At 40.7% G+C, this 13,766-nt stretch overlaps 1 protein-coding gene and 1 long non-coding RNA gene across 3 annotated transcripts; both read left to right on the top strand.

Annotated features, from left to right (window-relative positions):
• The first annotated feature begins 2,804 nt into the window (after positions 1-2,804).
• Positions 2,805-11,251, top strand: LOC131242335 (serine/threonine-protein kinase SAPK2). Of its 2 annotated transcripts, XM_058240919.1 has the most exons (9): positions 2,806-3,069; positions 3,217-3,291; positions 8,720-8,821; positions 8,967-9,020; positions 9,629-9,721; positions 9,798-9,890; positions 9,997-10,101; positions 10,180-10,278; positions 10,738-11,251. In XM_058240919.1, exons 1-9 carry the CDS (start codon positions 2,950-2,952, stop codon positions 11,026-11,028), a joined length of 1,032 nt encoding a protein of 343 aa, XP_058096902.1. In that variant the 5' UTR covers positions 2,806-2,949; the 3' UTR covers positions 11,029-11,251. The 2 variants fall into 2 exon arrangements, with proteins under 2 accessions (XP_058096903.1, XP_058096902.1); XM_058240920.1 differs by lacking the exon at positions 3,217-3,291 and having other exon boundaries at positions 2,805-3,069.
• A 648-nt stretch (positions 11,252-11,899) lies between these two features.
• On the top strand, positions 11,900-13,528 carry LOC131242340 (uncharacterized). The gene is made up of 2 exons (XR_009169590.1): positions 11,900-13,142; positions 13,198-13,528. It is a non-coding gene; the product is annotated as an uncharacterized LOC131242340 (long non-coding RNA).
• The last annotated feature ends 238 nt before the right edge of the window (positions 13,529-13,766 follow it).

Raw genomic sequence — 13,766 nt, 5'->3', positions numbered from 1 at the left:
GCTGGGCCAAAATTTGCATGTAAGATCTGGCCGTTCATCGGCTTGGCCAAACTAAGCGTGCTAGGTGGCCTGACATAGAACGGTCTGGCCATCACGTGGACCACGTGCGTGCATCGAGTGTAATCATCATCTGTACTTTTCTAACCGTACATTTCATTTAGATGCGCTGCATCAAAAACGTGCCAGAGGCTCACTTTATTCAATTTTTCCTCTGGTGTGGTCCACCTGAGATTTTGATCTGCTTCGGTTTTCGTTTTATGCTCTAAAATGAACTGGAAAAACAGATGGACGGTGTGGATATACAACATATACATTGCGGTAGGCCCCACGGTCAGGGACCCACGCACTAAGCTGTTACCCAGAACTCACTAATCCGCGCCTAGGACGCAACTCACCTCATGATCGGGTTTTGGTTTTTACCTCTCTGGGCCTCTACAAAAACACGCATCAGAAGCACGCTCTATTCATGGACGCTGGGCCAAACTTCGCATGCCTATTCTACTTACACGTGCCAAAATGCCTATGCGTGCAAGATCCGGACCATTCATTAGCTAGGCCAACCTAAGCGTGCTAAGTGCCCCAAAAGAGAAGGGTCTGGTCATGGGGTGGACCACACGCGTCCATCGAGTCGCACCATCACCATCGTCCATGCTTTTCTAACCGTACATTTCATGTAGGTGAGCAGGAGCAGCCCTAATCATGGGGAAGCGGATTGGCTGGTGTGGGTACGAGTCGTGCGAAGACGAGCGTTGCAACTCCTCGAGCTCCGAGTTGTACGAACGGTTCAAAGGAGATCAAAGTTACATGGCCCCCAGAATGATGTATTTATTATATCTACACCGTTCATCCATTTTTTAGATCATTTTAGAGAATTTTACCAAAAAAGATTGGTACCCAATACTTAAGTGGACTACACCATAAATAGCAGGTGACAATGATTCTCACCTTTAAAACGTTCGCGGGGCTACCTTAGCGTTTGTTTTCTATCCAATCTGTTCGAAAGGTCACACGCCCTGAATGAAGATTAAAAACAAATATCATATCGATCCAACACTTCTGTTACTCCAAAAGTGTTTCAATGTTAGACATTCAATACCCCACAGCTTTTTTCAGTGTGGTCCACTTGATCTCTGGATATCCTTATTTTTAGGTTTAACCCTTAGGACGAGCTCGCCAAATGAAAGGACGGTTGGGATACAACACATACTTCATGATAGGACCCACAGAACTTCACGACGTCAACACATCAGCCATATAGCTGGTGTTCGGTACACCAGCCAATCCGCTTCCAACTCATGGGACGCAGTAAAGGTTTCCTGCTAAAGCCTTGCCTGCGCTGTGATGCTAGGTGGGTCCCACCGTGATGTTTAGGAGAAATCCACACCGTCTATCTATTTTTCAACATCATTTTAGATCATGAGACCAAAATTGAGGAAGATCTAAACCTAAAACGCCACACGACAGGTAAATCTGAGAAAAGGAATTTACTACGGTTGAAACCTTATTGGGCTCCACCTTGATGTTTATATCCCAACAAAAATACCTGTCTGAGGCCCACTTGATGGACGTTCGGAATCGCGTGCCAAAATTAGGACATGGCCCTAACGATGCCCGAATAGTCACGGACATATCTGGGCAGACTATCACTGTCATGCCTTCTCAGCTTTTGGCGCCACCCTATCAATCCATGCGCGTGGAGCCCACCTGATGCTATGTTAGCAGCGTCCACGTAAATTCCTCCGCACCGCTGCCTTTTTTCTTGGGAAGGGGAATTTCTGTACCTGTCACGGTATCCCACACACAAGTATGCTTTCCATCATGTGCACCCACGCTAATTTGTAGCCGTCCAAAAATATACCACGTGGCATTCCGCCACTCCACCGTCGGTTTCGTCCTCAGCCCGCTGGGAGTGGATCAGGTGCGGCCTCGGCCAAATCCAACACGGTGCGGCCCTGACCGTAGGGCCCACCTTGATGTTTGCAATATATCCATGCCGTCCATCCGTTTTGACAGCCAATATTAGTGCACGATTTTAAAAATGAAGCAGAAAAAAAATCTCAGGTGGACCACACTACTGCAAACAGTAATAATTGTACATCACTATTAAAAACTTCCTCGGGCTTACTGTGATGTTTACTTGCCATACAATACCGGTTGATAGCGGTAGACAGACCTGGATGAAAGGGAAAAAAATAATATCAGATTGACACAAAACTTTTGTGGCCCACTTAAAGTTTTTAACGGTCAATCACCACTTTCCTGTGGTGTGGTCCACCTGAGATTTCGATCTGCTTCAAATTTTTTACATTTTATGCCCCTTAGATATGGGAAAAACGGATGGACGGCGTGGATATACACATACATGATGGCGAGCCCTACGGTCAGGGCCGCACCCAATCCACTTCCCAGTCCGCTGGCACACGTGGCGGGTTGTAGATCTTCATGCGTCAATCGCTTGGTGGGTCCCATGCAGCCATATTCACCTGAAATGAGTTATTCCGTCGTTCGTACGCATCACTTGGAAATCTACCATATAAAACATTCAGCAGGAAATGCAGACCATTGATGTGTGATTTTTTTCTATTTGAAAGTGGACCGTTGATTTTTTTCCTTTTCATCAATCATCCAATTTATTTCCACCAAGTATAATAATAAACACCATCCGAGTCATTTTTTACGGTTCTAATCGTCAGATCATGACTTTAGATTAATCATGTAGAGCAATTAACAAAAAGGATTGTCCAACGCGAAACATGAAGATTTTCTTACACGCTGTAAAACACTGCCTGCTGTGCAGACCTGGTGATAACGTCATCTGGCAATTTCTGTAAGCTTTTCCATCCTCCGTTTTTCTTCTTTATGTAGCCTTGGAAGAAAGCATTAGGTCTTTTTGCAGGAGAACGAGAGAGAGAGCCGTGCAAGGACTGTACTGTTGAGAGATTCGCAAGGATGGAGCGTTATGAGTATCTGAAAGATATCGGGTCGGGAAATTTCGGTGTTGCTAAGCTTGTAAGAGATAGGTGGACTAAGGAGTTCTTTGCTGTGAAATATATAGAGAGAGGGCAGAAGGTCAGAGACCTCTTTGATTTCAAAAATCGCTCTTTCTTTGCTTTTCCCATCTGGGTTTTGTTTCTTGATGGTTTCAATGCATTCTTGATTTCTTTTCAGTTGCTTTCTGATGTGAGTTTTTGTTTATTTACCCTTTTTTTGTGTCAGATTGATGAGCATGTGCTGAGGGAGATTATGAACCACAGATCCTTAAAACATCCCAATATTGTTAGATTCAAAGAGGTAGTTATTGTTCCACAGCTGATATCTGCAGCCTCCCATTTTGATGCATACAACCTGTTTTTTTGTCTTCCATAAGTGACTAGTCTAATGACAAAAGTTAATAAGGGGTGTATGTATCAAAAGAGTGAGGGTGTGAGTATCATTTCCTATATTATCTTTGTTGTATTCAGTAGCGTCAGCACATTTTATGGGGATGGACCCAACTCAAATTTAAAAAATTAAAGGGGGTGTGGAAGAAATGGATTTGTGGGCCTTTATTTTTAGGTCTTGGGAGTAGAGGGACCTATTTCTAAATAAATAAATATAGGTAGATTCAAGGTAGTAGTTATTCTATGTTTTATTCTACTTCTCATTAAATGTTCTTATCTTCTTTGAGATCTTTGTTTGGTATCAACATCTTTTTGTGGTGTACTTTTCTTTTCATTTCATTTTAAAAAAATAATAATTATAAAAAGAACATTCAGAGGAGATAGGATGTGTATCAGGAATTCCTTATGTTTGTATGCTTTTTATTCTTATGGAATCTCTTTTTAGTGCTTTTTTTTCTTTGTTACATAAGGAAGACATCTGGTTGTTTTTTGTTTTTTTTTTTTAAATAACTTCAAAATGATCTGCTAGAGACAAATATTGGTTTATTAAGCAATAAAGAATAAAACTAGATAACATTATTTTGGTGTGATCTTTGACTTGGGGTGTCTTTGGATGCACTATCGAGATCACAATTATTAGTCTTGGGTGTGTTTGGATAGACTACCGAGTTGGATTGCAATTATTAGTCTTGGTTGTGTTTGGATAGACTACCGAGTTGGATTGCAATTATTAGTCTTGGTTGTGTTTGGATAGACTACCGAGTTGGATAGCAATTATTACTCTTGGTTGTGTTTGGATAGACTACCGAATTGGATTGCAATTATTAGTCTTGGAATATCGAAAATTGTGTTTAGTTCCTTCACATTCATGTTGAGGGTCTGGGCTCCCAATTGCTATTCAAGCTGGACAAAGCTAAGCAGCTGCAATTTGAGGGAAACTTCTCCATTATGGATACGGAGCCATGGTGCAGTACTGGGATGAATTCTTACCTTATTATCGTGCAGATTTCTATTTTGCAGAGGTGGGCCCAAATATGATTGATAACAGGCATTTGATACACCCATGATCGGATGATCAGGGTGATCCGTTTAAGGGCAGTAAGAGCAAATTCCTTCCTGCTGTCCATTTTACATACTGTTGATCAGATGGTTTTGATCATCCCATCAGCGTGATTTAAGGTCAATGTTCAATCCTTGGGGAACCTCTCCGTGATTGTGGGTAGGACTTCCTGGGTTCCACAGACGAATTCACATGCGATAATATTTCATACTGGATAATGGATCTATACATGCCTAGTAAAACACCACTAATTTTGTTATTTCTCTAGATTAAGCTGTTGTTCACAATTCAATTCACTTGCGCACCCAAACACAACTCAGATGTTCTGTTGTTCTATGGACCTGATAATCAGTCTCCACTTTTTCTACCAGATAAAAAGAATTGCACCTATTTTTGTTCACAAATTAGTCCTGCTTACAATCGATGGATTGGATATCGTTTAGGGGCATATTGAATGCAGCTTGCTTGTGTTAGACAGGCATCAGCTGTTCTTATGCTGAATCCGCAGCTCTTTGTAGGGACATTCAAACATTGTTGCCTCCCATCAGAACTTTGCGTTGATGGATTGAAAAGCTAGTCTTTGTTGATTGAGTAGCTTTAATCATAGAGCAAAGAAGGCAATTTTTGGCTCGACCCGAGCCTGTCTTGGTTCAACAAAAAATTCATGGATTAGACCCTTTGCTCACTGTGATGTTTTGTGCATTTTCGGTTCGACACTCGGCCCGACCAAAGGTTATATTTGGTCCAACCGAACGGTGTGCGTAAGTGCGGGTTTTGTTTCTAATTTTGTATAGAGTGTATAAATACGACTCCTAATTCAGGACTCTAGGGTTAAGACGAATAGAGCTAGCACGAATTCAAGGGTTTTGAAGGGGAAAACTAGGGTTTCCAATATGTAAATTGTTCCATCTCTTGTATTCTTCTGATTATAGTCGATTGATCGTTGCTTTGTGTGGTGGTTTTTTCCCGCTAGGGTTTTCCACGTAAAATCTCTATGTTCTTTGTGATTGCTTGGATTTGTCTCTCTATTGCGTTATTTGATTTGATCTGAGGTTGCTTTTGTGCCCAGCAGTCTTTTCATTCAAAATATTATTTTCCCCTCTCAGACATTGCATTGATGAATTGGAAGTGAATATTTTGGTAGTTTGTGATGTTCTTCTCGTTAAAGGAGTAAAGAACTTTCACTTTCTGTCTGTTGATTGATGTTTCTGTCAAATTCTTAGAGAAGGGAAATGAGAAGCTGATAGCGGCGATGACTAGGATCCTATGGTTTTATAATTAACCAGGATTGCCACATCATTCATGTAGCACTTTCATATCTAGTGTGTGTAGGCCCCAGTTCATTTTTTTGAAAGGTGTGTAGGCCCCAGTTCATATCCAACCAAGTCAGTGAATACATTTTTGACTTGCGTTCTCCAGTTCGAAGCCTATATTATCTACAAAAGGGGGGATATTTGGTGGATTGATTTTTGCATTCTATACTGCTCTCATGCATTGTGCTATTTTCTAATATAATTATTGTTTATTGATCATATCATCATTGGCATAGTCTTGTCCTGGCTATTTGGGGTAGTAAAATATTTTTTAGCCACATGCAGACGAGGTGAGTGCAGCATGGAGTAGGATCTTTTGTAGGCTTTCCCTGTTTTAATGAACTGTTTATGTATTTTTCACGGTCTTTTGCTTCCATTCAACTGCTCAAAAGTTTCCAATAGAATATCTTCGTGATTAACTACAGTTGCCTGCAAAAATCTTTCAGCATCACTCTCATGAATGTGGCAACCACAACTTGTATGTCTGGCTTCTTGGATTTTCAACAATGCAAACTAGTTAAATTGCTCACTTGTATATGCTTGGTTGATCTTCTGACTTTCTCCTGCGACTGCCAATTATGCTTGTTTCGTTGCGTTGCTGCATTTGGATGACTAGAACCTACCATGTCAGGTATGCAACTTGGGTTTGGGTTAACCCAAACCTGACTGACCCAACCTGAGTTCAAGTGGGTTGGGTCGAGTTCTCAAGGTCCTCAGGTTAGGTTCGGGTTGAAAAACACTAGCCTGATTAGAATTCAGGTTGGGTTCGGGTTTGAGCAAATTTGATTCGGGTTAGGTCAGGCTGGGAATTCTCACATATATTTGGGGCAGGTCGGGTTGTGGGTTGGGTTGTCCTGAGGTTTTGTTGGGCTGGGGTTGACCCTGAACCCAATAAAACCTGCCCGACTTGCACCCCTATAAAATTTAGTTGCACTGTTAGTTATAATAGAGCTTACTGGTAGTTGTGCTTGGTATTCGAAATGTACTTCGAGGAATCAGATGACTGAGAGTTGTTTTGATATTAAATAACAGATAATACACATGCTAACATATGCCAACGTGGCAGATAGGTGCAATATCCAAGCCATCCATTGGAAGGTACCACAATATAGATTCCTGATCCCAAGAATCAGGTCAGTCTACTACTCAGGTGGGCCACAATTAACAAAACCAATGTATGGTTGTAAAAAATTTTGAAGCTTTCTAATCTGTTAAATCATTTCTAATGTCATGGCATACCTAGTGAATGTGACCACCTTTATCTTTTGGGTAGTAAAATCTACATGGTGAGGTCTACCTGATGGATGGCTTGGATGTTTGACAAGTCTGCCATACTGGTGTAAGTGGTGTGCATTAGCTGTCTCGTTTTCGCATGTGGGCTTAGCAAAACTCAAATAATGGAGTTGAGATAACTTCATCAGGTTCTTCTTTGTGGCGGTTAAACCTAACATGGCCTCTTAAGAAGAAGAAAAAGAAATGCTGTTATTTATGTGACTTGAATTGGATGGTGGACCTTTTCATAAAGCATTGGGTGTGTGTTGATTGGGCTGAGCCTATTGACGCTTGATTATCTGTCAAAGCAAGATGATAATTGTTCTTAAATTGCAGGTGAAGTATGCGATTTAGACACAGATAGACAAATAAAAATGCATTAGTTATATATAAATAGGATGCAGAACATTCATAAAAACAATGAAAAACGATGAGGTTTTTTTTCCTAACTGCTGTATCAGTGTGCACCGTACATGTGTCCCACACAGCAAATTTAGAAAAAAAAGAAAAAAGAAAAAAGAAAAAAAAAGTGTTGTTTGGAGTGTCCTTAGTTGTATAGTTGTCATGGCAGTTGATGGGATTAGCTTGAATCATACTTGCTCGGATGGTGGCGTTTATACTTGTAAAAAATGAAATAATATGTAGAAGAAATCATTTTCATGCTGACACTAATGGAACTGGTGCTGGGTACCATGATATCGTGCCATCATTCAAGGCATACTTTTCAAGGGCCCATCCTTCCTTATTTGATTCATTGCCCAATTGGGTAAGGAATTTTCCGCGGAAGATCTTGGCGATCTCCATTATTTCCTTGGTGTGGAGATACATTGTTTCTTTGGTGCTCTCTTTTTTAACCAAGAAAAGTATGCCTTAGATCTCATTACAGAGGCCCAAATGAAAGACTGCAATCCCATCTCCACTCCTTTTAACTTCTAAAGACCAACCCACTACCAAGGGCAGTGATCCATTTCCTGATCCTCAGTTATATCGCAGTGTTGTTGTTGGGCTTCAGTACCTTACCTTCACCAGGCTCAATATATCCTTCAACATGAATCAGGTTTGCCAATTCATGCAGAACCCCACAATATATCATTATCAACTGGTCAAATGGATTCTCCGATATGTTTGAGGCACCATCTCCTATGGTACACGACTACTCTCTAATGCAAAGGTACAGCCCAAGTGGCCCATTCCACTGTCAAATATTGACACATGGTGACCCGAATAGTTGCCACGTGTCTGAATCTCATGCAACACATCAATAACAACATGCAATTCAAAATTTGAAAAGTGGAGGGAATGGCCAACGAGATTAATGTCTATTAAAGATCATGTGTAGTTTAAAGGACTTTCTTTTATCAAAATTTCCCAACTGTTTTGGAAACTCATCAATATATGTTTGTAACAATATATTCAAACATCTTTAAATATTTAAGATATCTCTCTCTCACAACTCACCTTGAGTTGGAGAGTTTTACACCCAACGTTTTTGGTCTCCATTTGTCTTTATCACCAAGCTACTTGCAGTTGAATAGTCACCGGTCTGGCATCTCAGGGCCAAAAGTGTGGTGAAAATTAGCAGGATCTCAAAAGTACCATGCATGTGTTTCTGGAGTATTATTGGAAAATCAGTGTTGTTGTGGCTGTATAGTTGTATTTCTCAAAGCTGAGATGAATGTGACTACTCCATCCAGGTCCTGTTAACTCCTACACACCTAGCCATTGTCATGGAATATGCTGCTGGAGGCGAACTTTTTGAGAGGATATGCAATGCTGGTAGATTCAGTGAGGATGAGGTATGATCCAGATGCTGCAATTCAAAACCACCAATTGCTTCTTCTTCTTCTTCTTCTTCTTCTTTTTTGTTATTTATTTAGCATCTAACCAAAGCTCTTTTGCACTGTGATTGTATTCATTTGGTGTTCTTAATATGTTAAACAGGCTAGGTTTTTCTTTCAACAACTGATTTCAGGAGTCAGCTATTGTCATTCCATGGTAATCTCTGCCACCTTTATTTAGGGCTTGTTTGACGCACTTCTGCAAAGAGGGGATTGCCGCAAAAGGGGCTTTCACGCGTGCTTTTTTGGTCCATTGAGTCGCTTTTGAGTGCCTATTTTGCCAAGTGGGGATGAGACAGGATTTGTGAAAATGCATCCAAATTCACAAAGTGAACTGTGGTTTGGCTCAAAATATTGTTTAGGCGTCAAATGCCTCTTTTGAGGGTGCGTCCAAATGGGGTCTTGCCTGTGATCTTTCCTGGATGAATTCCGTTTATTACTAAGGGGTGTGATGGATGCTCTATTGAACTGAATTAAAATTCATCCAGCTCCTTGTAGCGGAAATGACCAAAATGGCGATGTCACCATTTTAATTCATTATGAAAACCAAAACCCTAATTGCAAGTTTGGGTGTTACAAGGTGGACTTCAAAATAATAGTAATCACAATTTTTGGGCCCGGACCCATCATGAATGGGGTGGTTTCTGCCCCAATTCGGTCATTTACTCTTTATTGAACATTGAGTTCATTTCTGTTTGATCAAACATCTACATGTAGAAAAGCATCCATGGCTAAGTTTCTTTTTGTTCGAATTTTTCATTGCAGCAAATCTGCCACAGGGATCTTAAGCTGGAAAACACCCTCTTAGATGGGAGCACGGCACCCCGTCTTAAAATATGTGATTTTGGCTATTCTAAGGTAACTAATACATGTTAAGAACTATATGTCTGCCCAGTGGAACCCCGAATGCTAACCCTTTTGCCCGAATATATAGTCATCTGTATTGCATTCGCAACCAAAATCAACCGTAGGAACACCTGCGTACATTGCTCCAGAGGTCCTAACGAGAAAGGAATATGATGGCAAGGTGATACAAAACCCCCTTCCATTTTCTTTTCTTTTATTTTTTTTATTCCCTGTTAGATTTGATTTTGTCATTTAAGCTGTCGATCTGTAATTCCCGAAAACTATAGATTGCAGATGTCTGGTCTTGTGGGGTTACTTTATATGTGATGCTGGTTGGGGCTTATCCGTTTGAGGATCCGGACGATCCAAGGAACTTTAGAAAGACACTTGGGGTGAGCTAGACAATATCACAATTAAATTCGTCCAGTAATTATAAAATTTTAATAATAGAGATTTACAATTTTTGGCAGCGGATACTCAGCGTCCACTACTCCATTCCAGACTATGTACGAGTTTCTCTGCAGTGTCGGCATCTCTTGTCCCGGATATTTGTTGCCAACCCTGAGAAGGTAATCTAATCCTTATTAGATTTAAGAACAGGTATTTATCATGCTCTATAGAGAGCGATGCAGTTAGCAATGGTACATGTAGGACCCACATTTCCGCAACATAAAAGTGATTGATCTAGTGGGCTCATCATGGAATGGACAATACGGTAGCATCTCCCTTGTCCGTTCATCCTAGCCATTCGATGAAATTGGACCTAGTATAACCAATGGTTCACCTTTAATGCACTTGAAAACTGATGGTTGGGATCCTGTGGGGTGACCGTTGGGTATCTCCGGTCGACCCACCATACAAATGGTTGTTCAAGAAAGTGGTCCCACATGTGCGATTGTTAGGCGAAGCAAAAGCTTGATTAAGTATATATAAGAGAGTGTGTGTGTGTGTGTGTGTAAATTTCTTCACGTGAATTCTTAGCTCATTCCAGTTGCGTCACTCCTGTTGGTTGGTTTTTACCCTTACAGAGAATAACCATTCCAGAAATAAAGAGTCACACATGGTTCTTGGGAAACTTGCCGATAGAGCTGATGGAAGGAGAAGAGAGGGACTTGCACAGTGACGATGCAGATTCTCCTTCCCAGAGTGTTGAAGATGTAATGTCTATAATACAAGAAGCCCGGAAACCTGCAGAGGGCCCCAAAGACGGTGGGCATTTCATCGGCGGGAGTGCAGACCTGGATGACATCGATTCAGATACGGACCTCGATGACATGGAAACGAGTGGGGAATTTGTATGTGCAATGTTGCCAAAGTGAAGTGTTGAAGTAGGGCTTTTTGGGTTTTGCTGAGGAGCCTGGCTGTTCTCAGCCTACAAACATTGTGCTGGTTTTTGTTTAGTTTCTTAGATTAAGAAAGGCTCGGTGGCTCGGGGCTCGGATTATGTGTGAGCAGGCCTTTGCGGATCGAATGACAGATGCTGGGTGCCGTTGCTGTTGTGTAATCTGTATTTGTGTAGTTGTAATCACTGTTTTTGTTTGATCTTCCACTGCTAAGTAGAGTTTGTCGGAGGTTTGTAATTAGAGAAGGGAAATTACCGTCCGCATGGTGGCCCCCTTTCCATTAGGGCTCAACTTTTCCTTCTTCCCATTGGTATGGCCCATCTAAGTTTGCCATTGGGCTGACATTTTATATGTAGGGTCGATATAAGAGTTCTCACTTGATGGACGAGTGGTTTAACATATACAAAATGGTGGGCCATGGAGTGGTTTTTACACGTAGAACATGTTGGCTCCACGTAGGTGTAGGGAAAAATAATAGGAGTTTCTTATCAACCAAGCTTGTAGAGAAACAAAATTCACTAATCAATCCTTGGAGACTATCTCGGACGGATCCAAAGATGCTGATGTAGGCCTTACTATCTCAAAAATGAACATTCTCTTGAAAATGGACAAGAGGCTTGAATTCGGGACTGTACAGAGAGTCTAGCCTTTTTAACTCAACAAACTCTCTTTTCTCTAAGAGAGCAAAGGAAAAAAAAAAAACAAAAACCAAAATGCTCTGTATTTTGTTCAAATTCTTTGCTATAGACCCTCATTTATATTTTAGATTTATGAGCTTTCTAATTAAGAGAGCCTTATTGCCAATGGTTTTTATTTCATACAATACTTCTAAATTTTCTAAATTTTCTCATAGGGCCTAAGCGAAAGATTCGTTCTACGCGTGGTGAAAAACACCATTGTCCAACCATTACTGAGCATGTCTGATAGTTTTCTTGTTTAGCTTCTTACATTCCTCATCTAACATCTCCTTTGGCTTTGGCATCATCACCTTCAAGCAGTGCATATAAATCTTCATAATATAAGATGTCATCCATCTTTAACTTTCCAAATCGTCTAAACGGAGCCATTAAGGCTGACCATTCTATTTGTGGTGCTTGCTTCCATTTCAACACATGAACAACAAACTCTCCCCCAAACAACTAAAGTTATGATACCACTTGTAGGAAAAAACAAGTCTCTCATCAACCAAGCTTGTATAAAAGAAAAACTCACTAACCAACCCTTTGAGACGATTGCTGACGGATCCAAAAATGTGGATGGAGATCTCAATATCTCGAAAACAAACATTCTCTTGAAAATGAACAAGGGGATTGAATCCGAGGCTGTAGAGAGAGCTTGACCCTTCTTCCTCACCAAGCTTCCTTTTCTCCAAGAGAGCGAAGGAGAAAAACCCCAACCAATTGCTATGTCACTGTGTATATCCCAAAAGCCCTTCGTTGCTTTTGTCTTAAACGAAAAGGTCTAGGGAAAAGATCAAAAGCCCTTGCTAAGGCTCACACGTGGGACACCTCCACATCAGAGAGAAATCCCAACAAGAGGTTGGGTGTTTTGTAACTGGAATCCTCTCCAACACCTCTCCTGTTCCCTGTTTATGCATAAGTAAGACACCTAAGGTTTTTTTTTTTTTTAAATTATAGATTGCCCACCAGTTTTATATTTAAAATCCACTCCATCTGGATTTATCCTTGTTTCTAGGCCATGAGGATATCAATCAGCCACATTCAAAGCTCAGATGGGCCACACCAAGGGGAACAATGGGGATAGAATGCCAACTACGGTTTGTTTGGTTACATCATGGTGTGTCTCTCTCACTGAACCTATGAATCCCATCATGGATTACTTGTGATTCTAAATATTCGCTTCAATTAGGCAATCCTGATTGTTCCATCCATGGGTTGGAAAAAAAAAAAAGGTCCGAATCTAGGATGGATTTGATCATCGGATCGGTCTCACTTTTGCATGGTAGCCTTTGAAATGTTTCTAGGGGCCATTTAGATCAATCTTATGAACTGTCAATTTACAAAACTCGGTCCTTTGAGAGCACTCAAATGATAAAATTGGTTGATCTCGAACTACTTGTTAATCCAATAGTTAGTAAACATACCATATGGGCACTCGAACCCCATGACCTTAGTGTTGAAACAGACTCTGTTAACGGCTAAGCCATGAGTTGGAACCTGGTCCTATCAACAGTCTTTTCCACTATTTGTGCAGATAGTGTATGGGGTCTATTCACTTATCCAAACCTTCATATGATGGGCCCTACCTTGGTTGGAGGACATCTAAAAATAACTCTGGCATTGAAAATTTTCAAAAATTTGATCAGTTGAGACTCTTTTGCTTTTAGTATGGATGGTCTCTTTAACTTCTACATAATCAAATGGTTGTATACTTCAATTTAAGATTTTCCTTGCTAATTTTCCATCCACCATGAGGCCCATCAAATAAATGGTTTGGCTCATCCAGAAAAAAAAAACCCAGATTCAACGACTTTCAAATATGTTGGTATTTATTCTAGCAAATCTCTCTTTCACAGCCTTGGCCAGGTTAACTGCATGGATTAGCAAACAATGAGAACAATGAAGCAAATGTGTAGCAAAAGGGTGGTTGGGACAATGTTCATGTTCTCCTGCACTAGACTCTAGATCTCCACTGGCATCATCATGCTTATATATCTATTCTCTTTGACTCCTTAAGGGCCTGTTTGGTTTTCT

Source organism: Magnolia sinica, chromosome 4 (genome assembly GCF_029962835.1).
Source record: "Magnolia sinica isolate HGM2019 chromosome 4, MsV1, whole genome shotgun sequence".
NCBI lineage: Eukaryota > Viridiplantae > Streptophyta > Magnoliopsida > Magnoliales > Magnoliaceae > Magnolia > Magnolia sinica.
The sequence above is the reverse complement of the archived record's forward strand: the minus strand, read 5'-3'. Positions and strand labels throughout refer to the sequence as shown.